The following is a 26,735-nucleotide window of genomic DNA, read 5'->3' on the forward strand; positions in this document are numbered from 1 at the left end:
TGGCCTCCTAAGTTGCTATGAAAATGCATTTGTCAAAGTAGAGGGTAGACTCTTTAACATTTCGTTAGCTTGCTATATTAATTTTCAACATTTACACACAGGGTATGTGGGTTTCTATTTGTACTCTTGCCCTGGGCATCACAGTTAGAAGCAGGCCTTCTTAGAAGAGACAGGAGTGGAAGCAGACCTCAAATCAGGATGCATCTCATACCATGGCAGGAGCGCTGGATTTATCCTAAGGGCAATGAAGAACCACTGAAGGGTGTCATTTAGGGAAGGAACATGATCAGGTGATTCGGAAGGCTTGCCCTGAAGCTGTGCAGAGGGAGAGTAAATCAGGGTCAGCCAGAGGGAGTGGCAGAAGGAGAAGCAGAGAACCCTCTTCCTTTGGATCTTTGCTAAAATGCCTCCTAAATTAAGTCTCCCTTGGGCCACCCTATTCAAGGCTATGGCTCTCGCCTGGCACTGCCTACTTCCCTGCCCTTATTTTTCTCCTTAGCACTTACTACCATCTGGATCATATATTTTATTTATTTACTTATTGTCCCACTTCCTTCACTGGAAAGTAACCTCAGTGAGGGCAGGGAGTTTTGTATTGATTCCACTGCTGGATCCCCAATGCCTAATACAGTGCCTGGTGCTTGTTAAGACTCAATACACTGAGGTGGCACTTAAGGCAATGGAATCTAGAACCAGCCTTCTTTGGTCTGAATCCTGGCTCCATCATTCACTTATTGAGGCACTTTAGGCAAGTTACTTTTAACCTCTATGCCTTAGCCCTTTTACTGCAAAACATGAATGAACAGGAATACTAACAGCCTATACTACAGGGCTACTTAAAGGTTAAGTTTGTTAATGCCCATAAAGTGCTTACCATGGTGCTAGACACATAATCTGTACTACGTAAGTCTTAGCTGCTATAAGAGATGCGGTGAGTATCCCACCAGGGACACTTTATTGACCACTGTGCCCAGCCTCCAGCTCTAAAAGTGCTGTAGCTATCAGCTTACACTTGAGATCATCTCTGGAGACTTCCCTGCCGCTGATAGATGACACTTCTCCAAGAGACACGTGGGCAGTGACAACCTCACACCAGGTGGGTGTGGGGGGGGGGGTGCCTTTCTATTACAAAGGTGCCAAAGCTCAGACCCTCTACCACAAGGTGGAGTAGCTCTGAAGTGTGACTTACGTTGCAGAGCCTTCTCATTCTCCAAGTCGGTCTCCGGCTAGACTTTATCTGAGACCACATCCTTGCTTAGCCCTTCCTCTTCCCTACTCTGCTTCTCCAACTCCCTTAAAGGTTTTCTTGAAGAGAATGCCCTTAATGAATAATTTATACCTGAATCCCCATCTGAAGAAACATAGCCTAAAACATACATCCACCAATTTCCTACATACATGAAATTCTGAAGGCAATTTGATATATGGCCTGGAAATTAAAAGAAATCCAGGTTGCAAATTTTGACTCGGGGATTGTACAGTGACTGGCACAGAGTAGGCATTCAATAATATTTGCTGAATGAATACATTCATGAACTATGGTAGTAGATAGGCACAGAAGTGAGTAAGCACCCAGTGAAAATGAGTAAGACGAAGAGAAACTTCCTGAGTCAAAGATAGAATTTATGGGAATATCAGTGTTTCAGAGATGGGAGAAGAAAGTAGATGAGCCTGAGGAAAAATGCAGAGAGGTTAGAGAAAACCAAAAGGGGAAGAAATCAGGAAAGGGAGGATTTCAAGGAGGAACTGCAGTGTCAAATGCTGCAAAGAGGTAAGTCATTAACTGAGGTCAGAACTTTTCCATTTAGCAACTAAGAGGCATCGGTCCCATCGGTCAGGGCAATTTCAGTGGGGTGTTAGCACGGAGATTGGGTGGAGCAGGGAAGCAGTCTTCCTATTTGATCTCTGAGATGATTATAGGAAATGTCAAAGTCATCTTAGGTTGCTTTTGGCGCACTCCCATCCCTGGCCCTGTCTTCCCAACTCTGCAAACAGGGTCTGCACACTGCTCTTTGGCTGCCCAAGCCCCAGGTGGCTCCCCAGCCTGCCTCTGCCCCAAGCCTACATGCCCCCAGACCTCTTTTACTCTCAGCATGCTCGATGGAGAGCAATTTGAGTAAACCAATTTACCCTGGAATAAAACAGGTAGCCTTCCTTTTCCCTTTAGGTTATTTACCTTTTAAATAATATTTATTAGCCCAAGTTAAATGATCAGCAGCACATATGGCCACGTTGTATATGGGGAGGAGGGAGTGTAGAAAGGTGAAGCTTGGAGAAACAGGCCTTTAAATCCACTAAAGAGAGGAAAGGAGAGTGAGTGACCCTGCCCATCCGCCACACCCCTTCCTTTAGACAGAGAACGCAGCCACTGCTCACTACCCCTCTGCCCCATTTGTTTCCCATCTGGGGCTTGAGACCTGGAACCCCTGGGCCAGCTTCTTGCCCTTTGTGCGTGGTAAACTGCGTGGTAAACTGTTTCATGGACTCTCGGAGCCCTCAGGCCCAGGACATAAATGTATACTTTATGATTGATTGGATATTTCTTGTACTCAGTTCTAGACCATTTAGTCTTTTGTTCATTACACGTTACTGGAGCTGTTTTCACTCGTGAGAGTTTGTACCATCTCAAAAAAGCATTTGTGCTGCTTTATGCCAATGCTTCTCAAACTTTAGTCACTTTCATTATCACCTAGGACACTTGTTTAAAAATGCTGATTTGGGGAAACCTTTCAGATATTATGATGAAAATCAGTCTGGGATGAGACCCAGGAGTCTCTCCAGGTGATCCAAGGACAATACCTAGACTCTTTTAGGTGTGGCTTTAGTGATACTCACGTTGTCTAAATCAGACTAGAATATGCTTTCATAAACAGGTAGCACACAGCTATACCATCAGGGCAATGTTTGCAAGGTCAACCAGCAGCTATGCTCTATAGGAGCCTGCCAAAAATGCTAGCATGTTTCTCTCTCTATCCTCATGTTCTCTCAAATGGAATCATTTATTGGAAGCACAGTCATGGGAGGATTTCTGTGCTCACTTCTCTGCCTTCTTTTTGCAAAACCGAGCTCCTCCTCTCTTGGCCTGGAGAGGCTTTCCCTGAAAGGCCTGGTGGCTGCCTTCCCCAACATAGCAATTCTGTGTTCAAACCAGACGCCTGCTGGAGACCTGCCTTCCCAGGCTTCCTCTCTAAAGGAACTTCTAAATTGCCATTAAATCATTATGAAGCTTCTTATCATGCACCTGACCTGGCAGGCTTATCTAAAATATCGGGGCAAGTCCTGGGTTATCTCTGGGTCCTCCAGGCCCTGCACACATCTGATGCCCCAGAGTTGTCTCTTGACCCATTAGACTGTGAATGGTGTAAGGGCTTTCCCAGGTTTGACTGGTACAGGTATGGAGGGTCTCAGTGGTGGGCAGTGAAGAACCAATGAATAAGCCTGTTACCACTGACCCTTTTTTTACTCCTGGTGGCCCCCAACACCAAACAGAAATCACAATTTAGCAGCACACTATTGAACCCAGTCCTCCAAAATGGTTTTATTAGGCAAGGCTATTACTATTGCTTGTAATGCATTCAAGTGTCTTTGGAGGAGGCTTAAACTCTCCATTCTTTAAACCACTTCCAGCTCATTCACACACTCACTTGATCTGTCTGCTTGTTGGCCTTTGGATTTGCCTCCTCTATTTTAGCTGCTATTATCATCCCAACCCTGTTTCATAGATCTGAAGACTCAATGCCTTTAGCCTGGAGGAAGGGGGCAGGGATTGAGATACCAGCGCCTCAAGCGAAGGGTTGCTCTGGGACCTGAAGAGCAGGGCAAATGCCTGTCAGGCCAGGTCTTCACCCTGGGTTACAGGTTTGGCTTCAGGAACTTCTTCCCAATCACTGCTCCCTCAACTCCTCCCTAGGTCCCTGGCCAAGGGAAGCCCAGACCATCCCTCTGGATTCCATTTGGGCCACATCAGTGAACCACCCTGGATATCATCCCTGGTCATCTGGCTAAGGGGTCAGATTTAAATGCCACCTTCTCCCTTGGGCTTTCCCCTGACTTCCTTGTCAGAGGGATCTCCCCCTTGTTAAAATGGACATGTTATCCGTGTCTCTCTAAACTGACTTATTAGTTTCAATCTTATATTAGACTTTGGCCTCTCCTACCTCTATGCCTTTGTGCTTGCCCATACTAATCCCATCTTTGCCTAGATAACTCCTACTCCCATTTCAAAGCTCAACTCACATGCTTCCTCCTCCAAGAAGTCTTCCCATATTGATACATTTCCTCCCATCCCACTGGGATGAAGGTTCTTCCCACACATTGCCATAACCTTGTCCTTACTCTGCATGGCAGCTGTCATATGTGGGGTAACTACCGCCAGGCTCTGGCTAATCAATTTCTTTATCCCTCACAGAGATTTATATGGCTTCACAATGAGAGCCTAGTTATGAAGGTGCTTCATAAATAATATGGTGTCATGTAAATATGTCACATTATTCATTAACTTATTCATCCAACAAATATATACTGAGCCCTTACTTTGTGGCTGGCCTAGTGCTAGACACTAGCAATGTAAATGTGAACAAGACAGAAACATGAAGGTTACATTCTATGGAAAGAGAGGGACACAAGAGAGTAGATAGATAAACAGAATAAATGCAAATTGTGATATGTCTTAAGAACTTACCAGGTGGTCAGGACAGGCCACTATGAAGAGCTGAAGTTTAAGCAGAGAACAAAATTCCAAGAAGAAGCTAGTTAAGGAAATACTGTAGAAAGAATAATGCAGGGAGCAGCAACGGCCTGTGCAAAGGCCCTAAGGTAGAAAAGAGCCTGTGTTGCTGGCTGCTCCTCCATTACAAGGAGGAATCAGGGATAGCAAAATTCAGTAAGCAAGCAGGGGACCAGCAGCGAGACCTAGGCTGGAGCTCTAAATCTTGAGGAGCTCAAAAATCAAGCTGGGGAGAGATATAAAATGAGAGTACAACTAATGAAATGGAGCAGTTGTCTTTGATAAAAATGGGACATACACATATTAATGATAAAAGCTGATTCTATTGAGCAGATGAGAATCCAATGTATGCTAAGCATTTTATTCCTCACATAAGACTTACAAGTAGCTGCTATTATTATCCCACTCCATAGCTAAGGAAACTGAGACTCAAAGAGGTTGAGTAACTTGCTTAAAGTCACCAGGAAGAGTCAAAATCAGTATTTGAATCTGGTCTGTTCAATTCCAGTATCTGTCATGCTACCTTGTCTGAGAGACAAAGACAGCTTAAGCTTGAAGCAACTTTAATGCTTACTCCTGCTAATCCTTCATTTTAGAGTTGAGGGCAGCAAGTTCCTGAGCAAGAAAGTGATTTGCTCAGGGTCACACAGGTGGGTGGACATTTTGGCCATGTGGGCCAGACCTCCAGCTGTCAATCTCCCTGCTTCAGGTCTTCTATTAAGCCATGAGAACTCTGGAAATGAGAAGGGAAATTCTCCCCAACCTCAGATAATCTGGTTTGGAGGTTCAGGGTAACCTCTGTTGAGTACTAATGCCCCTTCCCCAGGAATGAGGGCCATCCGGCTGATGGTTTCCACGGTGCTCTGGCAGCAGAGGGATGGCCTGACCTTGTTTGCCCTAGCTTTTGTGGTGCCACCTGAGATTTATCCCACGTCTATGAATGTCCAGCAGTTTCTCACTTGAAACAGCTCCTGGAAAAAATACAACATCGAACCATCTTGATGGCAGGTGTAAGAGCAGAGATCCACAATGAAAATGCCCCAGCAGACCAGGCAAGGGGGCAACAAGTGTTTCTGCTTTGTGTGTTCTGCTGCGGGCTGTTCAGTTGGTGCAAACTGTGGGGTACAGGGTGTCAGCAGTATAGGGTATCAGAATCCTAGTGCTGGCGCCCAGGAAGGCCCAGTGCTTGGGCTGTGATGAAATAATTTTCAAATCAGACCTACTCACCAAGTTGTCTAGGGAAGGTAAGAAATTAAACACTGTGGTAGAGAGCTAGACTGGTCACTGAGCAGTGGATGATGAAGAGGAAGGACAAGGTAAGTGACGGACTCCCTGTTTAATGAGGGCAATACTGGCCCTGCCAACACAACTCTGGCCCTGCAGGTGCAAGCCAATCAGCAACGAAGGATGATTTGGAAGGATGACTGGAGAAGTCTTACCCATCCTGCATGACAGCCTTTAATACCTGGAGACAGTTCTCCGTGAGCAGACAGAAACCAGCAAAGGGAAGAAGGGAGAGGAGCCCCAATGAGTCACCTGCTGTGCCCTTTTCCCTAGAACTGTGCTGTACCACTGTCTCCCTGAAATCATTTCATGAGCTGACTTCTCCATTCAGAATTCAAGCAAAAGAAAGGTCTCTGGAGCTTTGAGAAGGAAAAGATCCCCCTGACCCATGTGTTGGAGTTCACATGCCATTCTCAGGTCTTGGAGAGTCTTTGGCTGTAGGATCTAGATTTCCTTTCAGTTTTTCATCCATCCCTCTGATCTGGGTTAACCCTTTTCTACTCCTTATTGCTATTCTCACAGCAGCCCTCTGCAGATTGCCCCAAACCACACCACACCCATTTTCTTAAACAACCAGAAATCAGCAGGTGTTAAAGAAAAGTGTTAAAGACACATTAGCACCTGCGTTAAGCTTTCTAATTGGTATAATCAGAAGCAGTAAAAAGAACACATGGAGGAGACAGTGCCTTACTGAGAAAAGAGCCACTCTCCAGGGAACATTGTGCGGTGAATGAGCATTTGCTGGCACAGATAGTTCTCAAACTCACCCTTCAAAACGTGGAGGGCTCTTGGATGGCTGGGTGGCTGATAGGTGGGAGAGAGGAGCTCTGAGAGGTGGCAGGACTCCCTGGCCTGTTGTGGACCTCTCTTGCCTGGCTCACAGGTGATGGTCCACCATCAGGTGGCTTTCTGTCACAATGGGAGGTTCATCTACCATCAAGGTCTCCTCAGAATCCATGTCAATCCATCCAGAGGTTTTTTTCTTTGTTTCTTGTTTTTTGTTTGTTTTATTGGAAGACACTGTCTACTTTCCCAGGTCATGATTATTCCACAGAATTTGTGTCTTTTCTACCCATTGAACAAGACATTTTTTGCCTCTGGGCCTCTGACCTGTGATGCCAGGGCTGGGGGACAAAGGTCAAAATAATGCTTTGTTCTAAACCAAAGCCTCAATTCCTCCTCTGTAAAGTGAGGAGACTCTGACTAATTGGTCAGAGATTGGACTTAGTGGTGTTTAAAAGTTCCCTGGTAATTCAAAGGTACATCCATAGTTAAGTCACTACTACGGTAAAGATTCTGCAGATTTCCTTGCCCATTTCCAGGTCTAGGAGCTCCCTCTTTGTCAGTTCCCTGGGCCCAACTTTCCCAAAAACAAACCCAACTCCTGCCCAAGTCAGAGTCCCAGAGAAGCCTTACACTGGAGAACAAAAGAAGAGGCCAACATTTTCCAAGTCTTTAAAGTCTATTCCCTAATTCCACTCAAATGAAGCTGTTTAAACAAACAAACAAACAAACAAACAAACAAACAAACAAACAATGCTGACTGCAAATGTGCCCAAAGCAAGGCTGATTGTCTTTCTTCCCCTCTCCCACCTGCCACCCCTCCCCCACCCCCACCCAGGGTGTAGTAAAATATTAAATAGTACAGACTCAGCTTCCAAGATTACTTACTCCAAGTATCCCCACGGGGTGCCCGGGTGGCTTAGTCGGTTGAGCGGCCGACTTCAGCTCGGGTCTTGATCTCACGGTCTGTGAGTTCGAGCCCCGCGTCGGGCTCTGTGCTGACAGCTCAGAGCCTGGAGCCTGTTTCAGATTCTGTGTCTCCCTCTCTCTGACCCTCCCCCGTTCATGCTCTGTCTCTGTCTCAAAAATAAATAAACGTTAAAAAAAAAAATTAAAAAAAAAAAAAGTATCCCCAGATGTGGCCATACAATGAGACGTCTAGTGGCCTAAAAAACACAGCAGGACCTCACATCTGCATTATTGACTTGTCCTAGATGCTGCCTTTAAACAAAACACTTTCTAAAAAGTCAAATCTGCTTAGAGTCAAAAGAGAATGACACAGGCTGAAGGGAGCTTCCAAAGAGAGTTCTGGAAATGGCATGGGTGACAGCAGTACCAAGGTGAAAGTACCCAGCCTTCCAAAGCATGGCTACCTCAGAGGGGCTGCACAAACCCTGGTGTCCTGACTAACCAGCCAGGTCACCTGACAGTCTCAAACACACATTCCATTCACCAAAGGAAGAGGCCTTGCTTTCTAAATCTGACTGGCCTGTGGGCAGGACACTTGGAAGGGGGAAGAAGAGCTTAGAAGGTCTTAAAGAAGGACCAGAATTGTTGCTTGTAGAAGTCTGGGGCTGGCTGGCAGAGAGGGACAGTGGCAGAGGGGCACATTCAGGGAGGCTGGGATAGAAACTGATGTGACTATTTCCCGACAGCAGCCTCCTGTCCCATTTCCCACGGTGCCCACAGAGATGTTCATCCTTTCCTTCTGGGGCATTCAGAACATGAGGCAGAAACAAAACAGAAACCAAAGCAAGCAGAGGAAAAGAAATAGCGGACTGGAAACGGAAACCACAACCTCTCCACACAGCCCTCCCCTTTCCCTGTCCTCTCCAGACAGACTCCAGGGCCAAGCTCCCCAGGCCTTTTCCACTGCCCCATCTTTCTCCCATAGTCAGGCCGGGTGAACAACAGTATCTTTTAATGTTAAAAAATGTCATTATAATCACTGATCAAAAATCTGTGGGTAGTAAACCAAAGATGGAGCCCCTGTTCCTGTCTAACCACAGTGCCCTCAGTCACCCCAACAAAGATGCAGGAAACTCTTCCAAAACAGGGAGAAAGAAAAGAGAGAAGAGAGGGGGCCCAAGAGAGGCTGCAAAGGTGGGGCCAGTGCTGCCAGCCTTCCTTGCTCACCCCAATCCCTGTTGCCCTCACCACTCCTTCTCCTCCGCCTGCTGCACCGTCACCTCTCCCCACCCTCGCAAGGGACCCTCCACTCTCCAGCTGGGCTCTGGTTTCCTGGCAGGGCAGGTAGAATCCTCATTAATAAACCACACGTTTCCTCTGGGAAACCGTCTTTGGTCAAATCGTGCCTGTGCACACCTCCACTCCTTCCCCTCCTCCTTCTCAAGTAATGGTACTTTCTTGAAAGCCCGGTGCTATTTGCCTACAGCACATGCAGACACATGCCCAAACAAACCTACCAACACAGACACCCTCGGCTACCCCTCACACAGCTATTCCTGCATGCCCACCACGTTCTACCAACCCAGGAGACCTCCTTCCCATGGGGCGGGAAGCCCTTGTGCTGCAGCCAGCCTTCCTTCCCTCAGACACCCAGACGGAGGTGCCCTGGCCAAGGGCACTGATGAGATCCCTGTGATGTATATGGAAGAAAAACCCTATAATGGCTTAGGCACAAGGGGGAGCCTGACAGCAGCAAGGGAGGTCAGAGAGCCAGACAGAGGAAACCTGAGGGAGGGGGACATGTTTGGAACTCGACACTAAATAGGCAGGGCTCCAACAGGTCTTTGTTCCCACCTGCAGCTAGCTCAGAGCCTTAGAAAGCTCACCTGTGAGTGGAAAATCCTCTGCTTATGACACAGGGGAGGTCCTGACCTCCAGTGCATGCCACTCTGGGGGTCACCTGCTGTCCCACAGGTTCTGCCCATGTCAGGGGGCAGTGTAAGGTTGCAGCAACTGGTCCCAGCAACACCACTGGCCAAGTGGGAAGTCCTGGGCATGTCAGAGCACTCTCTGGACAGCACTTTACCCTTTTAAAGTGAAGAAATTGGCCTGGCTGACCTCTATAGCCCCTCCTGCCTCAAGATCCAAGATTTGAATCCACCTACTTCTTTTAAAAATCTAGGTCAAATTTCATGTCCAATAAATCTTCTCTGGTTAAGTCCATTTAACTGGTATGCCTGTTTAACCATTGCCTTGAAACGGTTAATTTTGTCTTCTCCAGTGGACCTTAGAACCTCAAACACACTGTGAGTTGTCCCAAGGGCAAGAACTGGGTGTCCCCTCATTAGCCCATAAGTTCAGGGGCAACCTGAAAAAGCCAGAGGATTATTGGACCATTCTCTCTGAGTTGGTACATATATAAGAACTAAACAATCATCCTGTGTATGCACAGAATGAAATCTTGACCAATTGGCAGGTGTCCTAGTAGAACACCCCACCATGGTCAAGGCTGGTAAAGGGTAGGAGTGATTCTTGCCTTCCTCCAAGTCCAAAACAGGGAGTTTTCTTTCAGGAAATGGGTTCAAGGCCCGAGTTTCTTGCAGAGGAAAACAGCTTATTGTTGGGAGATAAGTGCACATTACCTTCCTGGGCAGAGAATCAGGGGAGAGGGGCAAGTCACAGCACTAGGTTGAGACCTGGCCTCAAGTACCAGGCCAAGAGGAGTTTCTGTGCAAGACCTGGCCCATGAATTACTAGGGATGACAACAGATGAACTTCCAGCTCAAGACGGCACAGAAGAGTCTAGGAGATGAGAGGGAGAAAAACATTGGTTTGGGGGGTTTTGAGTAGCTCTCAAAATGAAGTCTGGTCCTCGTCTGACCTAGAATCAGATGGGGTAGGGAAAGGGGAGGCTCTGAGACAAAAGAAAAGACAAAGCAGGGCCATCAGAACACACACGTGGATATGTCAGTAAATTCTCCAGAAAAGCATTTGTCCTAGCTGAGTCACCACAGCTCTGACAAAGTGCTCCTATCTGGGTTTTGGGACAAGTGGGGCTGGATGTTACACTTGCTAAACTTAGAAACAGGAATACTCCTCCTTGGTGAGACAGAGTCCGCTCCCAGGTCCCTCACATGCTCCCCCATGCTTCATCCTCTGGCAAAGGGCCCTGCCTTCTTTCTGCCATAGAGCCAGTCTACCCACGCCCTGTGGGTACAGTCCATTACACAGGAAAGACGACATCCCAAAGGAAACCTGGGTCTGGCCTCACTGACTCCATGTCTGGAAGACAGAAGCTGGCAAGGGCCCCAAGGGTTCCAGGCACAAGACACTGCCCTTTCCCCTGGGGGAGCTCCCAGTCTAATGGAACTCTGTCAACTTGCTAGGTACTGCTCTACAAACTCACTAAACAAGACTCACCATTTCTGCCCTCAAGAAGCTCACTATTCATCAAGGAGAAAGGTTTGTGGACAGTCAGAACTTATAGAAGAGACAGGGACCATCACAGCTTTATGATGAGTTCTCTAGATTCAAAAGTCTTTTTCAAATTTTGTTCAAATTATTTGTTCTGTTTAAGTTATTGATGCTGAACTTTTAAGGATTTAAGTGTTTTTATTTAAAGCAATCCAAGAAGAGAAGAGATGGAGTGGAACAGGCAAGGGGGAGACATTCTTCTTTTAGTAAAAGCTACAGTGGCAAACTGGTACAGAAATTTTTTGCAACTAGTGAGTATATTCACCAGGGTTATACTTTCAGCAACAAAAAGCCCTAGGTTGTGGCGTTTTTCTTATTCTCGTCTTTTGTGTTCAGAGAAAGAAAACAGTGTCTAAAAGGCAAGGCTTGAAAAGACAAATGAAGACTTTTATCTTCAATGTTTGTGGCTGATGAAAATAGCAAGGAAGATAGTAGAAGTTCCAAGTACTTCTATGCTTGGGGCACTGTGACTTCAATCTACCTTAGACTGAAGACAAACCAATGGGAAGGATTTTTTTTTAATTTGAAAAAATTATAAAAAGGAAGCTTTTTAAAAGAAAGTTAAGAATTGCTATAGATATATCACATTATTTATGCATTTTCCCTAAAAAATACCACTATAAAATTCCCAGTTTCAAATGGCAATTAGTATATACCCAAGTTAAATATTTCCACAAACATAACTTTATTGAATATGCACTAACATTATCAGAAGGATTATATTAAACCCATTTTGTAGTTGGAAAAAAATTATTACTTAGTGCTTACTTAATTTTCAGTGTTTTAATAAAAATGTAAAGCCTTGAAAACCCAAGCAGAACACTATCATTTAGAGCCTCTGATAAAACCAATCTGTGTCCTTGGGTAGCTGAGCAGAGGTACTCCACCACTTGGTGGCAGCATGCCTAACTTGGCAGCTTGTATATAATAAGGACAATCTCTCTACAAAATTAGTTTTATAACATAAAATGTCATACATATATACCTAAAAATGTACACAACCCCAAACACCAGTAAAGGGCACATGATAATACCCCTAACCAATGATAGGTAAAGCAAGAAATACAAAACATGTAAAAAAAATAATCATATGGTAGAGAAGGGAAAAACAGCCTCAAGTCTAGAATCTGCTAAGTGAAAAATACATCCTTCTTCCCCAGCGCTAGGCTGTCTCTCCAGCATCTATATTCAGGTCCATCTATATTCAGGTCTATATTATTTCCAGCATTGACAAATAAATCAGAACTAAATTTAAATCATCCTGATTCCCTAGCATGAATTCCAGAAAAACCTGAATGTAGTGGGACTTATTTCACCTGACATGTTAAAATGTACCTAATCAAGGCAGCACCAGAAATGTCAGCTTCCCAATCAGCCTGCTGTTGGTGAGCCATAACCTTCAGCAGCCTAAAGCAGAAAATGTAGGGCTACACCTGAGTTTTAGAGGCTCATTCACCATTGCTGCCCAGAGAAAAACTCCAAGGAGACCTAACTTAGAAGGCAGATAAGGACCTCAGTTCAGATGAGCACAGAGGAGGTTAACAACCACTTTAGGCCAAGCCAAGAACTGACTGTACAACCAGCCAAGGAGCTGAAACACATCCAAAGGCAAAACTAAAAACTCACCATGGGCAAAAAGCAATTAAGTCCTTCTAGATTTCATATCAGATCCAAACTTTAATGTATGGTCCCCATTAAGAGGCCTATTAGTTCAGGAAAATAAAAAGACCTGACAGACCCCCAAAGGGCAGACCCTGTGACCGACTCCTTTAGTCTTTTCAAATCCAGGATCAGACTTAAGTCTGTAACACATGGAACTACATTAGGGTTTCCTGATGATAGTGATAACAATGTTTGCACAGTGGGGCCTGGTTATTGATGAGCAAATAAACAAATCTGGAGAAATGTCAAGACTTGGAAGTCTAAGGCAAGGCATACTGGATATATAAATTGGGAAATTTGGAAAGCAATGTGGCAATGTGAATCACTAGCCTTTAAAAAAATGTCTGATTGCCATAAATCTATCCCAAAGAAACTATCTAAAAAGTAGACAGTTTACACACAAAGGTGTTTACTGGGAGTTTATATAGCAATGAAATTTTGAAAATAACTTAGATGCCTAATGATAGGGTCAATTAAAATATGGTACATTTCAATACACACTACTATGCATAAAAAGTCTTGAATGTTAAGAAAATATTCTTCTGGTATAATGTCGAGTGGAATAAAACAAGAAGGAAATTAAATAAGCAATAATTCAATTCTGTTTTTTTAAAAGCTCTAAATAAAGACAGGAAGGAAATATTTCAATATATTAACTGTCCTTATCTCTATATGATACAGTACATGATTAAAGTATTTTCTTTAATTCTTTATATTTTTCTGCACTTATTTTCTATAATAAAGAAATGGTTTTCTTTTTTTTTTAATTTTTTTTTCAACGTTTATTTATTTTTGGGACAGAGAGAGACAGAGCATGAACGGGGGAGGAGCAGAGAGAGAAGGAGACACAGAATCGGAAACAGGCTCCAGGCTCTGAGCCATCAGCCCAGAGCCTGACGCAGGGCTCGAACTCCGGGACCGCGAGATCATGACCTGGCTGAAGTCGGACGCTTAACCGACTGCGCCACCCAGGCGCCCCAAGAAATGGTTTTCTAACTAATACAAGAGGTTAAGACTTTATCAAAGTACTTGGTATATCTATTAATATATTCAGTGTTGCTTATAAGCTTGCTAGATGGTTCTGATCTCACTGCTATCACTGCTTTTAGCTCTAATCCTAACCTTAACCATCTCCCTAATCCTGACTTTGAAAAATCAGTGCTAGGGTCAATGAAGGACAGGTGGCAAAACAAGGTCCCTACTTTTTTTTTTTAATTTTTTAAGTTTATTTGTTTTGAGAGAGAGAGAGCGCACAAGCGGGGGGGGGGGGGGGGGCGGGGAACAGATAGAAAGGGAGAATGAGAGAGTCCCAAGCAGGCTCCACACTGTCAGTGCAGAGTCCAATGTAGGGCTTGAACTCACAAACTGTGAGATCATGACCTGAGCCAAAATCGACAGTCAGCGGCTTAACTGACAGAGCCACCCAGGAGTCCCCAATGTCACCACCTTCGAGCAAAAAGAGGGAAAGACCTGCCATTTGCTGTCAGCCCCTTCTGAGTACCAAGTTCTGGGCTAGGTTCCATCTACATGTTCTACCACCGCTGTGTTTCATAATCCCTTTATGCGTGCCTGTTCTACAAGGTGAGAACATTTGTCAGCAAGCAGACACATTTCTCCTTCTAGAGCAGAAGTTTCTGGGTTCATTCTTCTTGGGCTGGAACCCCTTGCCTCATTTCCAGAATCAGTACTTTCCCTTTAGCCCACTCATCCTTCTCTGCTAGTCCACTACTGTTAGCTCCACTCTCACCAAGTTCAGGTACCTTCCAAGGGTCACACTGAAGATGCATATACAGACAAACAATGCTCCTCTCTCCATCAGGAATGCTTATCCAATGCTGGGTCCTTGATTTATCACCTAAAGACATTCACTGGTTCCTGGAATAACCAGGCCTACTTCCCATAGTTACTTCATGACCACATGGTTTTTGCCTCTGATCATCCAGACTATTGTTCTCCAGGGAATCACAAATGCATGCCTCTACATTTGAAGTATCACCACTAGCTCTCCCTCCTCCACACAGCTGCATTTCTCAGGGTTTCCATGAGCCCCTTCTGGCCCCTCAGCCCCATCAGGGCTGTGCCAGCCACATCTGCCAAGTCCAGCAATGGCATGGTCAAGGAAGTAAACCAGCTTCAAAATGTGTATCAGCATAATGCTAGTGCCAGAAATGTGCTTCTGCCACCAGAGCAGTGAAGATGAACCAAACAGGTGGCCGAGTGAAAGAAGACTCAGACCCAAGAAACTGAATAGAACTACCATCCTTAGAGTACAATAGAGACCAGGCTTTACATGCAGGGTCCCTGCTACTCACAGTTTTTTACTTATCTCTTTAAATAGTGTCCATGGTCTTAAGTGTTTCTGCTTTTTCACTACATCTCTTGGTATTATGTGCTCACTAAAGCATAGTTGACTATCATCCATAGATGAGCATAAATAAGGAGCATTTACACATCTGCTCCTGGGGGAGAAATTCTGAGGCACTCCCCACAACCACCACCATTGTCCAGCACATCCACAGTCACCATGGCTGCCTTAACCAGTAGAAACCAGGTGTGAGGCAATCGCCATCTGCATTCCACACCTGCAGCAACCTTCACACTTAGAATCCAAAGAGAACCTTAGAGAAAGCAGGTTTGATGTACAGACCATTGCTGCCCACCATCATTACACCTGTAGGCCCCCTCATCTCCTTACCACCCTCTTCCATTGTCCTGTTCCAATCCAATCTTTAGCCCATCCTACTCTCCCCAGATGTGTCCCCTGCACTCCATCACCATGGCCTCCCTTACTCTGGCTCCTCATCCCTTCAGTGGATAAAAGTTCAAGCTCTGGTGCTAAAGCACTTAGCTTCTTGTTATACTGGCTCTGTGTCCCTAGGCAAGTTACCTAACCTCTTGGAGCCACAGTCCCCTCATGTGTAAAAGAAGAAATAAACATACTCACCTCGAAGTTATGCATATCAAATACTTATAATAGCACAATAATGTAGGTTAAAAATAATAATTGCTAGCATTTATTTATTACTTAATAGATCAATTCCAGGGGTTGGACACATTGTCTTTTCCCCCTTAAAATCACATTTGAAAATTCATCCATGTTGTTGAATACCACAGTAGTTAAAAAAGCTAGTCAAAGAAAACTACATATGGTATGATACCCTTTGTATAAAACTCAAAAACAATGGGGCGCCTGGGTGGCGCAGTCGGTTAAGCGTCCGACTTCAGCCAGGTCACGATCTCGCGGTCCGTGAGTTCGAGCCCCGCGTCAGGCTCTGGGCTGATGGCTCAGAGCCTGGAGCCTGTTTCCGATTCTGTGTCTCCCTCTCTCTCTGCCCCTCCCCCGTTCATGCTCTGTCTCTCTCTGTCCCAAAAATAAATAAACATTGAAAAAAAAAAAAATTTTAAAAAAAAACTCAAAAACAAGCAAAACTAGGGGCACCTGAGTGGTTCAGTTGCTTAAGGGTACAACTTCGGCTCAGATCATGATCTCCCAGTTTGTGGGTTCAAGCCCCACATCAGGCTCTGTGCTGACAGCTTAGAGCCTGGAGCCTGCTTTGGATTCTGTGTCTCCCTCTCTCTCTGTTCTTCCCCTGCTCACACACTCTCTCTCTCTTTCTCTCTCTCTCAAAAATGAATAAATGTAAAAATAAATTTTAAAAAAAACAAGCAAAACTAAACAACATATTGTTTATGAAAACATGTGGTAAACTATACCAAAAAAGCAAGAGGATAAACACAAAACTCAGAGTAATGGTTGTTTCTGGGGGGGGGGGGGGGGGGTTCATGGTGGGGAGGAGCCACAGGTAGCTTCAGGTAGCCACAGGTAGCCTCAAATGTCACTACAGGTGACATTCTACTTTTAAAGTTGAGGGGTGGGCTCTCAGATGTTGATTTTATTATTATGCTTCATAACTTACATATACATTATATCTATTCCTTAATAGGTAACAAATATTACTATATGTGCATGTGTATATACAGTATAATAATAATAATAATTATATAATTATATATATATAAAGTATAATAATAATTATTATTATACTTTAGGAGACAGACTAAGAAGTACTGAGCACCTGGGTGCTACAGAGAGATTGCTAGATAATTCTTCACCACACACTTGTGGGATGGGCATTCTTTTCCTAAATTAAAAATCAGAACATTAGACTCAGAAATACTGAATAATATGCCTCAGGTCTCACCCTATGCTGAGAAATGCAGAAATACCTTCCATTTGCCCCTCCAAATCCATTCTCCATCCTCTCCCCTCAAGCCGACGCCCTAGGAGGCTGACCCACATGGACTGCATCAATGGGCTTACCTGGCTTTGGTTGCATTCAGTCAATGACAAACGATGACAGGAGGTCAGAGAATGAAAGGACAGTGAAGTTAAGAGTCTGGATTCCCCTTGCTCCCCATCATGGAATCACCCATAGCCACAGCTCCTGTCAGGTGGCCCTCTCACACAGCCGTCTCTCTCCAGATTCTAAGAACTGTTGATCATCTTGCCCTTCAGGGCTAGAAGTAGTAACATCTCCCCTCCCTATTGTTTCTAGCCCTGGTATAACTTGGGAATCCAAACCTTGCTGGTTTCCCTGTGCCCTGCCTGCATGACTATAAATTGTACCTTCCTTAATCTCTTCTCAGATTACCCAGGTTGAGTGGCCATTAGCTTACTGAGTAGTGATAGAGCTGGGATCTGAACCTCAGTATCTTCTGCCATCCTAGGATGCTTCTCTTCCCTTTGTTGGAAGGTCTGCACAGCTCCAAGGAGAGTGATCACTAATGAGGGTAGTTACTGTTGTGATTTTACACTCCTTAGCAGCAAAGTAGAACACTATTTGCTCTTCAGGACTTGTGTTACACACAGCTTAACAATAGGGACACTTAACTGTTATTGCTCAATTTGTGTAGAATCTGGGAACTGTAATAAATATTATAAGCCCTCTATACATAAGCAACAAAATAAATTTAAAATGAGTGTGAAAAGGCATAAGTTTTGGACAATGCTCTCATTGGTCCTATTTTCTAGACCTCCTGTCACTACTCCCTACCTCCTCCTTTAATTGATAATCTCAGAACAAAGGACAGAATGCCAACAACACATCTCAACAGGCCCTTGCAATAAGACGCACTCAGTGATTATAGTTTGGATAGCTTGGGCTCTCTCAGGCTGAATATAGTGGGAGGAAACCCTTGCAGTTTTTACCTCCTCATCTTTTAACTGTCTTTCTGGCTCATTCTGCATATTTCTATTTTCTGGTGATGCTGTACAAAGACAGTGCTGGCTATAAGCCAAATTTATCTCTTGCTGAAGTCAGTAGAACAAGAGCAAGTGTTATCAAATAATAAGCTGTGAATATTGGCACTTTGGTTTGATTGGCATTACAGAATATCCCATCTTAATTTCTTGTCATCTCTCCTCACCAGTATGATATCTGCAATTCTTGCCAGAACACTTAACATCTCAGCTGCCCTGCTAAGAGCAGAATTAAGTGGCAGACACATCAAGGGGCTAACAATCAGTGCCCTTAGAAGTAGCAGAAAGATGGTCATGACAAAGCAGGATAACAAGGACGATGAAGAGGAGAAATTCAATGCACTAAAATAATCCAGGTTTTTTTTTTTTTTTACTAGATACTTAGAATTTCCTATTTCAAGCATTTGTTCAACTCTCAATAATCACGGTGAGTAGATTATCCACACTGTGAGCTCTGCCTGGGCAATTATTTACTCTCAGGCTACATTTTCTATCCTGTCCCTCAATTTCTAGGAAAATTCATCAGTTGATTGTATCTGAGTATTTGCCTTCTGTTCCTTTCATGTACAAGTAGCTGCAAACAGATAGCAGAGCAGGATAAAAAAGCTAGCTAAGTATAGCATGGATGACAGTCAGAAAAGATAACACAAGAGCCCACCAAGATGCCTATCCAGGCCCTGGCTCATAGTAGGCACTCAGTAAACATTGTTGAATTCAGTAAGTGGACTTATTAGCAAGTTGAACCAGAAGACTTTTCAGGCCCCTTCCCACACTGCTAGTCTGTGATTCCTCAAAACAAGATGACAGAAAGCATGGAGAAGATCCTGGAGATGGGTGCTCAAAGCCATCAGAGGCACAAAAGGGAAGTTGGAAAAAACTTAATTCTTGCCAAGATGGATCCCAAAAGAGTAAGCAGGACTGTTCCAAACTGTCACACTCCAGGATGATCCTTGGTCCCATGTGATGCCCCCAAATTCCCACAGAGTCCAAAGGAACTAGAAAGCAGTTCTCTCAGGATTTCAGATGTAGACATCATCTGAAGTGAAATCCCAGGCCCTAACTTATTTAGTGAGCCTGAGAAATGACGTGTATGTTAGTGGGGGTAATAGTACTCTGTTTTGAGGTCCTAGATTTTATGATGCATTTTTCCCCCAATATCATAGAAACACAAAATTCAGGGCAAGAAATCTTAGAAATGATCTAATCCAGCCTCCAGCCCAATGGAGGAATTCTTCCTACAGTATCCCTAACAGAAGGTCACCCAGTCTCCAGCTGACAGAAAGCCCACCCACTTTCTCCAGGGGCAGCAGCATTACTGCTGGACAGCTCCCAGGTGGGCAGGTTCTTTCTTCACTTCTACCCATTGATGCAGCAGGGACCATGCCTGCTCCCTCCTCTTTGCGACAGCTCTCCTGACACCTGAAGTCAGGAATCACTGTTCTTCCATTTTCATTCCTGCCAGAAAACATCCTTCAATCCTTCAACTACAGAGACACCCAGTTTGTGGATTCTTCAATACACTGCTCCCCTGACAATACTCTAAGTGGTCAACAGCATTCTTAAAACCAACTGGCAGAGGTGCACCTGGGTGGCTCAACCAGTTAAGCGTCCGACTTCAGCTTAGGTCATGACCTTACAACTCATGAGTTCGAGCCCCATGCTGGCTCTGTGCTGACAGGTCAGAGCCTGGAACCTGCTTTAGATTCTGTGTCTCCCTGTTTCTCTGCCTCTCCCCCACTCATTCTCTCTCTCTCTCTCTTTCTCTCTCTCTCTCTCCCTCCCTCCCTCTCTCCCTCCCTCCCTCTCTCTCTCAAAAATAAACATTTAAAAAAAATTTAAAAGGGGTGCCTGGGTGGCTCAGTCAGTTAAGCATCTGACTTTGGCTCAGGTCATGATCTCGCGGTCTGTGAGTTCAAGCCCCGAGTCAGGCTCTGTGCTGACAGCTGGGAGCCTGGAGCCTGGAGCCTGCTTCGGATTCTGTGTCTCCCTCTCTCTCTGACCCTCCCCCGTTCATGCTCTGTCTCTCTCTGTCTCAAAAATAAAATAAACATTTAAAAAATTTTTTTAAAAATTTAAAAATGGACTGGCAGAGTTCAGTGTTGCAGAGTTGAATGCAGTGGTCCAGATGTGGCCTGGCCTTCACAGAGGATGGTGGGACTATTTCTTCCCATTCATTTATAAATTACCACAACCATCTGTTTAATCATCTTTTCTAGAATAGTGCCAGAAATGGCCGTCAAGATGACTCATTCCTTAGATTTCAGGATCTTCTTTCATCACTTACTGGTCCTTATTTGCCTGCCTTCTTTTAGCCAGCTCATCTCTTATGCTACCAGCACAGTCATATATTGCACTGCCCTTTATTCTTACTGGTTTGTACAAGGTAGGGAAATATCCAGGTTTTACCTAACTTTATCAAAATATCTTTTCCTGCTCACCATGAACACTCAGTCAGCCTGGCATACAGAGCCTCTAAATATTTGTTAAATAAATAAAGAATGAATGAATGCATGAATAAATAAATGTCAAATGTCACATACAGATGATTACACCAGTCTGTAGAGCACACTCCACCCCAAAAGGAGCCTGTCTTTTAGCTTCCTGGGCCATGACCCAGAATAGATCATTTCTTCTCATCAGTATCATTGACCTCGACTAACTATTCATTTTCACAGTTTCCCTTCTTTCCCAAACCTGTGGTTAGCAGAAGAGTGGCAAATATTATCTGACCCACTAAGTTCTTCAGTTTCCCTCCCTAGACTTCAGTGTCTTCAGAACAATTCTGTTCCAGGTTTTGCTTCCAACAGTAGTCATATGTGAACTTGGGGACATGAATGGCATGACTAGTTGGTAAACTCTGCAGCCTGCCAGGTACTCACAATCCTCCTGAACAAGAGCCCTTGTGACAGAGGTGGCAGAACTCCAAGGAAAATCCTTCCCACTGAGGTAGCAACAGGAGTCCTGCCCCCCACCTGCCAGAACCTGTGAAGAACCTCTTCTGTTCTCAGGGGCAATGCCTGAGACCACCCTCTGAGAGGCAAAGAGCTACCATCTAGTATACTCCTTCAATGATAATGTATTGTTTCTCCTTATCTGTGACCTTCCTTTCGCCCCTCTTGGGTTTCATTCCCCTTCACCCAGCAGAAATCTTTCCTTTTAACTGCTTCCAATCTATTCTGTCCTATCTTTGCTTAACAAATCAGAATGAAGAAAAGTGTTCTTCAAACTCTTTTACCTTCTATTCTGTAGAAGGTAAGTGTACATTAGCTGCAGGGATGTGATAAACATACCAGAAAGGAAAAAAATATACCTTTCGTATCTCCTGGGACCCCAATTTCTTCTGGCTCTGAAAGAACTAAGAGTTCATCATGGGTCTCCATGAAAACTTTTCTTGTAAATTGCTTTAGAAAATGCCTGGTTTTATGCCTGATAGTAGTGTACTTGGGAAAGGTGCTTTTAAAACTGCTTAGCCCCTAGATGACTAAATTGCTAAATTACCTACATCAATCATGGGTTATTTAGTCCATCTCTTTGCCTCTGAGACAGATGGGAATATTTCTTCTCTCCAAAGACCTCCAAGAAAAAAAAAAGTATTCTATTCTATTCCTCATCCAAAGACTCTTGCACTCCAAGTTTAGAAGTTCTTCTTTGCATAGAACCCAAGTCCCTTTTGTTGGAACTTAAGACCTTTTATCTTTTTTTCTGGTCTCCAGCAGATATCATAAAGAAAAAAAAATAGACACTATTCAACATCTATTTGTTCACAGCCTTCTGCCTGGGGCTCTTCAGGGCTCCCCATTCTATTCAATATCCTCCCAAGCACTTGATGGCTGCTCTTAAAACTCCTTTACCACCTGCCCATCACCATCCACCAATCCCTTTACATTTGTCTCCCTCATAGCACTTTGAGATCTGGCGCTTGCCTCATTTGACACCTGCTTCAAGAACTAATCAGCGCTTGCAACAATTACCCAAGGTCTCCTAGCAGAGGCGGAGCTGAATATGGAGCTCCTGTCTATAATTTACTAATTCTCCTATAAAATGCACAGAGACAAGAAGATTTTGAAGGCCCAAAGTACCACTTCTCATTTGCCACAAGAAACACTTGACAGGCTCCAGCTCCATTAAGTGGCAGAGAACAGAAATCTCTCTGGCCAAGTGCAAGGACAGGAGAGCCCTGGATCAGGAGTCAGGAAGGCAAAGTTCTAGGCCAGCCACTGATACTGATGCCCGGTGAGCAGCTCTCATCCCTACTGACCCTAATTCCTAAGCAGAGCACAACATGTAGTTGCCTAGACAGCTTCTCAGGGCTCTTCCAGCATTCACATTCCGTGATTCTCTGAGTCTACAAAGGCCTTTATTCTCCCTTCTTAAAAGATACAGACCATGGCCTCAACACGTCTCTCTCCACCACCTCCATGGCCAGCACCACCAGGAAACACTTGGAAACCAATGTTTCTCAACCTGTTAAAATGATCATCGTTCCCTGCCCCCAAAAGAACTTTTCTATGCTTCCTTCCTCAATTGTCACAGTCAATGAAAATTTAATGCCGTGAATATATTGTATACCTTTTTAGGTACCATATATATACCTGTGCTTAATACATAAAAGGACAGGTTTTTGCTACCCCCCACACCAAGAACCAATTTTCATCCTCCTTAGAGACAATATTAACCCTGCTGAAAATGTGTGATCTAGATTGGACTGAGGGCTGAGTCTAACTGTATGATTCAAGTGGGGTTATTTGTCCCAAACTCCAAAAGCCATAAACCATATTCACAAGCCGTAAGTTTTGAAAACAATCCATTGCACAAGCCAAGGTGGACTCAGCTAACTTCCTACTTCCCTAGGGAAAACAGCAGCTTCCCACCCTCTTCCCCAGGCCACAGAGTCTCCACTCCAGGGCCTGTCCTGGTCCTCACCTCTGCCCAGGGCTCCAACTCCATTCATATGGATCCCAGCAGTAACAATGGGAATGATGAGAACAAGGTGAACAATGGGTGACATTGTTCCAGGAATAATTAGAATCCACTCCAAGGGCAGAAACAACTGCCCGGGCTGGGATGGAGGCTCATTCCAACTCACTCACACGAGCCCAGCTCCCCACTCCCCGGCAGGATATTCCCCTTCACCTTACCTTGGCACGCTGGCCAAATAGGTCACGAGTTTCCGCAGGTCTTCCTGTCTTATTCTGTCATGATTGCTGCGAGCAGGGAAGGTCAGAATGGGTCCACCTCGCTTATCACGGCCCCCTGTAGGGAGGAAGAGGAGGGCGGTTAAGAAAACCAGCTGGAAAGCATGCTGCACAGAAAAAAGAATTCCATCTGAGTGCTGGATGAAACAGGCAGAAATATGGTGCCCGGAGAAATGCAGTCACTGGTTAGGTGAAGGGTATGGCGTTTGGATGTAACTAACATGTGTAACCTTGGGCAAGACTTTTTGACTTCTCTGACACCTCATTTGCAAAGTGCACCTGAAAATAATGATGAGCATCTTACAGGGTTGCCACAAGGACTGATGGGGAAGCACTTTAAAACATAAAGCTCTCCACAACTGTGAGATGATAATGAAGGTGGTGGTGACTGCTCTCATTGAGAAAACAAGCTATCGAATGTGTTATGGTCTTTGAAAATTTAACCTTCAATTCACTTCTCTTTGCAGACCTCTGTGAGGTAGAAGTGCTCGAGATGAACTGACTACTGTAGTGAGAAACCCTTAAAGCATCCATCCAGGACATCACTGCTGGGAGATTTTCAGATACATAGAAAAGATGTTAAGTGCTTTCTACACAGTCAAGATTCCACCCCTGCCTGTCTGCCTGCCTGAGGTACCACCTGTCACTCCTGCTAGAGGAGTACAGGAATCTTGATCAGAAACAAGGATGCTCAAGGTCTTAATCGTGGCAAATGCATATGTACACACTATGATTATAAATGTTTTCTAAATATCACATTAAAACAAGCAGGAAGGAGTATAGTGAAATGATGATCATTGTTGGTATTGGACGGCTGGGATTTTACATGGTTGCTTTTTCTTCTTTTTTCTAAACTTTCTTTTCACTATTTATTATAGGATTTAAAGATTTATTCTTTAATAGATGCTATGATTAGGAAGCAGGGCCAAGTTTCTCAGGAGGGTCACAGAGGACAAAGCTAAGGTACATCCTTACAGGCACTGGTTATTATGCACAGAAAACCCCTGTCATGATCACAGACTCTTGCACACATCCCAGGCAGCTGCCTGACATCCTCCAGAGTGGGGACCACAAGGGGATACAATTCAAGAAGGGGGAGGAAGTGACATGGCCATCACCAATACTAGAAAAGAAGCTTAAAGCTCAGCCCTCTGAATAAGGAGCTCTTCAAGGAAAGGCAGAGCCTCCCAGGGTCCCCACCCAAGTGTGAGTTCATGAATAATGTTTCCCTCTGATTGTGGGGTCCAGAAGCCATACAGACAGAAGGGAAGCTCGACAAACAAAACCTAAACCACTCCAGGATACTCCTGAGGAGGAAATAGGAAGACTGCAAAGAGAAAAGGATCAAACAAGATCAGGCCAGTGAGGGACGTGCCCTGATGAGAAAACATTTCAGTAGTACCACCCCCACTTCCAGCCCCACAGCAGGGCGATTTGTATAGACACACCACAGCGTGGGACCTGGGCCCCTAGCTCCAGACCTTCCATACCATGGGCCCTGGTTCTTTGTATGAAAAACCACCCCAACTCATCTACCTTGTAAATGATCCCCATTTCCCATCTGCCTTCCATATGAGGAAAAGGAAGCAGAAGGATTAAATGGAAGGTTTCCCTGTGGGAACCAAGGAATTTAACAAAAATCCCCTACCCCTGGACAAGCGGAGCAAGACTAACTCCATTTTGTGCTACACCCACCATCTCATGTATAACCCCCACATGACCTACTTATTGCTTAAGACACTCCCCCACACTAGTCAAGCCGCTGAGCACACCCTTACTGGAAACCGGCTCATTTAGGAATGCAGAACCCCTAACCGCCAAAGAATGTAAACCCCGCCTTTTGCTCACCAAACTTGCACGTAAATTCTGACCAGAGTGATAGGCTAGTTCAAACAATTACTATAGGGTAAATTGTAATTCAATTGGCCACCTGCGTGTGGACTGACATGAATGGCAACTTTCTGTGTGTGTTACAATCTCATTGGTCACTGGCCCCTATAAAACTGCTACACCTCTTAACCTAGAGGTCCAAGTCCCTGCTCCGCTGTGTCGGGTATACTCGGGCCCAAGCTTGAGCTTGCAAATAAACCCTCGTGCGTTTGCATCGGTATTGGCTCCTTGGTGGTCTCTTGGATTCGAAATCAGGGGCATTACATCCCAAAAGCTGGGAGCATCTCTTGTAACCACAACCTTCCTCTCTAGCCATGAACCATCCTAAGGATTTTCACTCTTGGGTGGTTTTAACTGCAGTTGTTGCCTTTATTCCTGACTTTCGGTAGACACAGTAGAGCCATGAGAACATGGAGTGCCAAGACTGGCTTGTTTGGCAAAGACTCACTACGGACTTTGTAGGACTGTTGGAACTGTCCTTCCTGAGCTAGAGGTAGTTCTGCCCTTGGAAATAAGAGTTTCATAAATATGGCTGGGGAAGGTTCCAGATGGCAGAGGAGAGGGAGGGAAAGGAGAAAGCCTGGGTCAGGGCAGCCCGGTCCCTTCAGTAAGCATGGAGAAGGATCCAAGAGGGGGCAGCAGGATCAGCCAGGTGTTTCTCAGAAAGGAGATGACCTTGCAAGTGTGTAGGAAGCAGAGGAGGAAAGGGCATAGTGAAAGAGAATCACTGTGCTGGAAAGAGTGGGACAATGGGTAGAACAAGGCCTCAGAGCCGGTGCAAGAAGAGGGGTCCTGTCCCCTTCTCTGAAGCAGGCTGATACAACTGAGAGAGGGAGGAGGAAACAACTAAATGAAGGAGTGGGAGAAATTCAGCCTGCCTGGGGGACACTGCTCTTTAGGTGAAATAGCAAATGAGGTCACCTGTCAAGGATCAGGATAGGTTCGAGGTGCTGGGAGAAAGCGGAGAAGACCATCACTGATCAGCATCCCAAGAGAATGAACAGCAGGACTGTGTATGAGGTAGGCTAAAAGGAATGAGGCAGGGAACTGGGGCACAGTGAGACCTCTTTTGGGAGGTCTAGCCATCGTATCTATGTTAGGTTCTAACCTGAGTGAAGGCAGAATAAAGCTAATGCATGTGTAAGTGGAGAGGGCCCAGTGCAGGTAGGAAATGTCCTACTGGATCATGAGTTCCCAGAGAAGAGGGAGCAGATGTTTTGCTCATCTGAAATCCATCCTTTCCCAACTTATAGGAGAACACCAGAAAGGGTCAAAGGTAAGAGGCTAAGTCCATGGACGCACATATCAAGGGTTAAGGTCGTAGATTTTCATGGCCTAAATAAGGAGGTGGAAAACTTTGGTGCCAAGGAGGCTGAGAAGCCATGAAGGTGTAGGATTGGATGGATAGTTGATATGGTGCTGACATTACAGAGCGTGATACACAGAGATGAAGAATGAGAATCCTCCCTGCTGAAGTCAGTGTGCATTATGGAGGTGGATCCCAGAGGGTATGAGACACAAGTAGCCAAGTTTTGAAAAGGTGCTGGTAATT

General features: G+C 44.8%; 1 protein-coding gene across 20 annotated transcripts in view; it reads right to left on the minus strand.

The window, feature by feature from the left end:
• The window catches only part of KALRN (kalirin RhoGEF kinase), a 671,367-nt gene that overhangs the window by 445,878 nt on the left and 198,754 nt on the right, over positions 1-26,735 (minus strand). For all 20 annotated transcript variants that reach the window (XM_086675190.1, XM_086675188.1, XM_086675186.1 and 17 more), the window contains exon 3: positions 23,237-23,351. In XM_086675190.1, the coding sequence (XP_086531316.1) occupies positions 23,237-23,351 (115 nt within the window). The remainder of the gene's footprint in view (positions 1-23,236; positions 23,352-26,735) is intronic.

This window comes from Puma concolor, chromosome C2 (genome assembly GCF_028749965.1).
Source record: "Puma concolor isolate L17-30 chromosome C2, mPumCon1.1.hap2, whole genome shotgun sequence".
Classification (NCBI taxonomy): domain Eukaryota; kingdom Metazoa; phylum Chordata; class Mammalia; order Carnivora; family Felidae; genus Puma; species Puma concolor.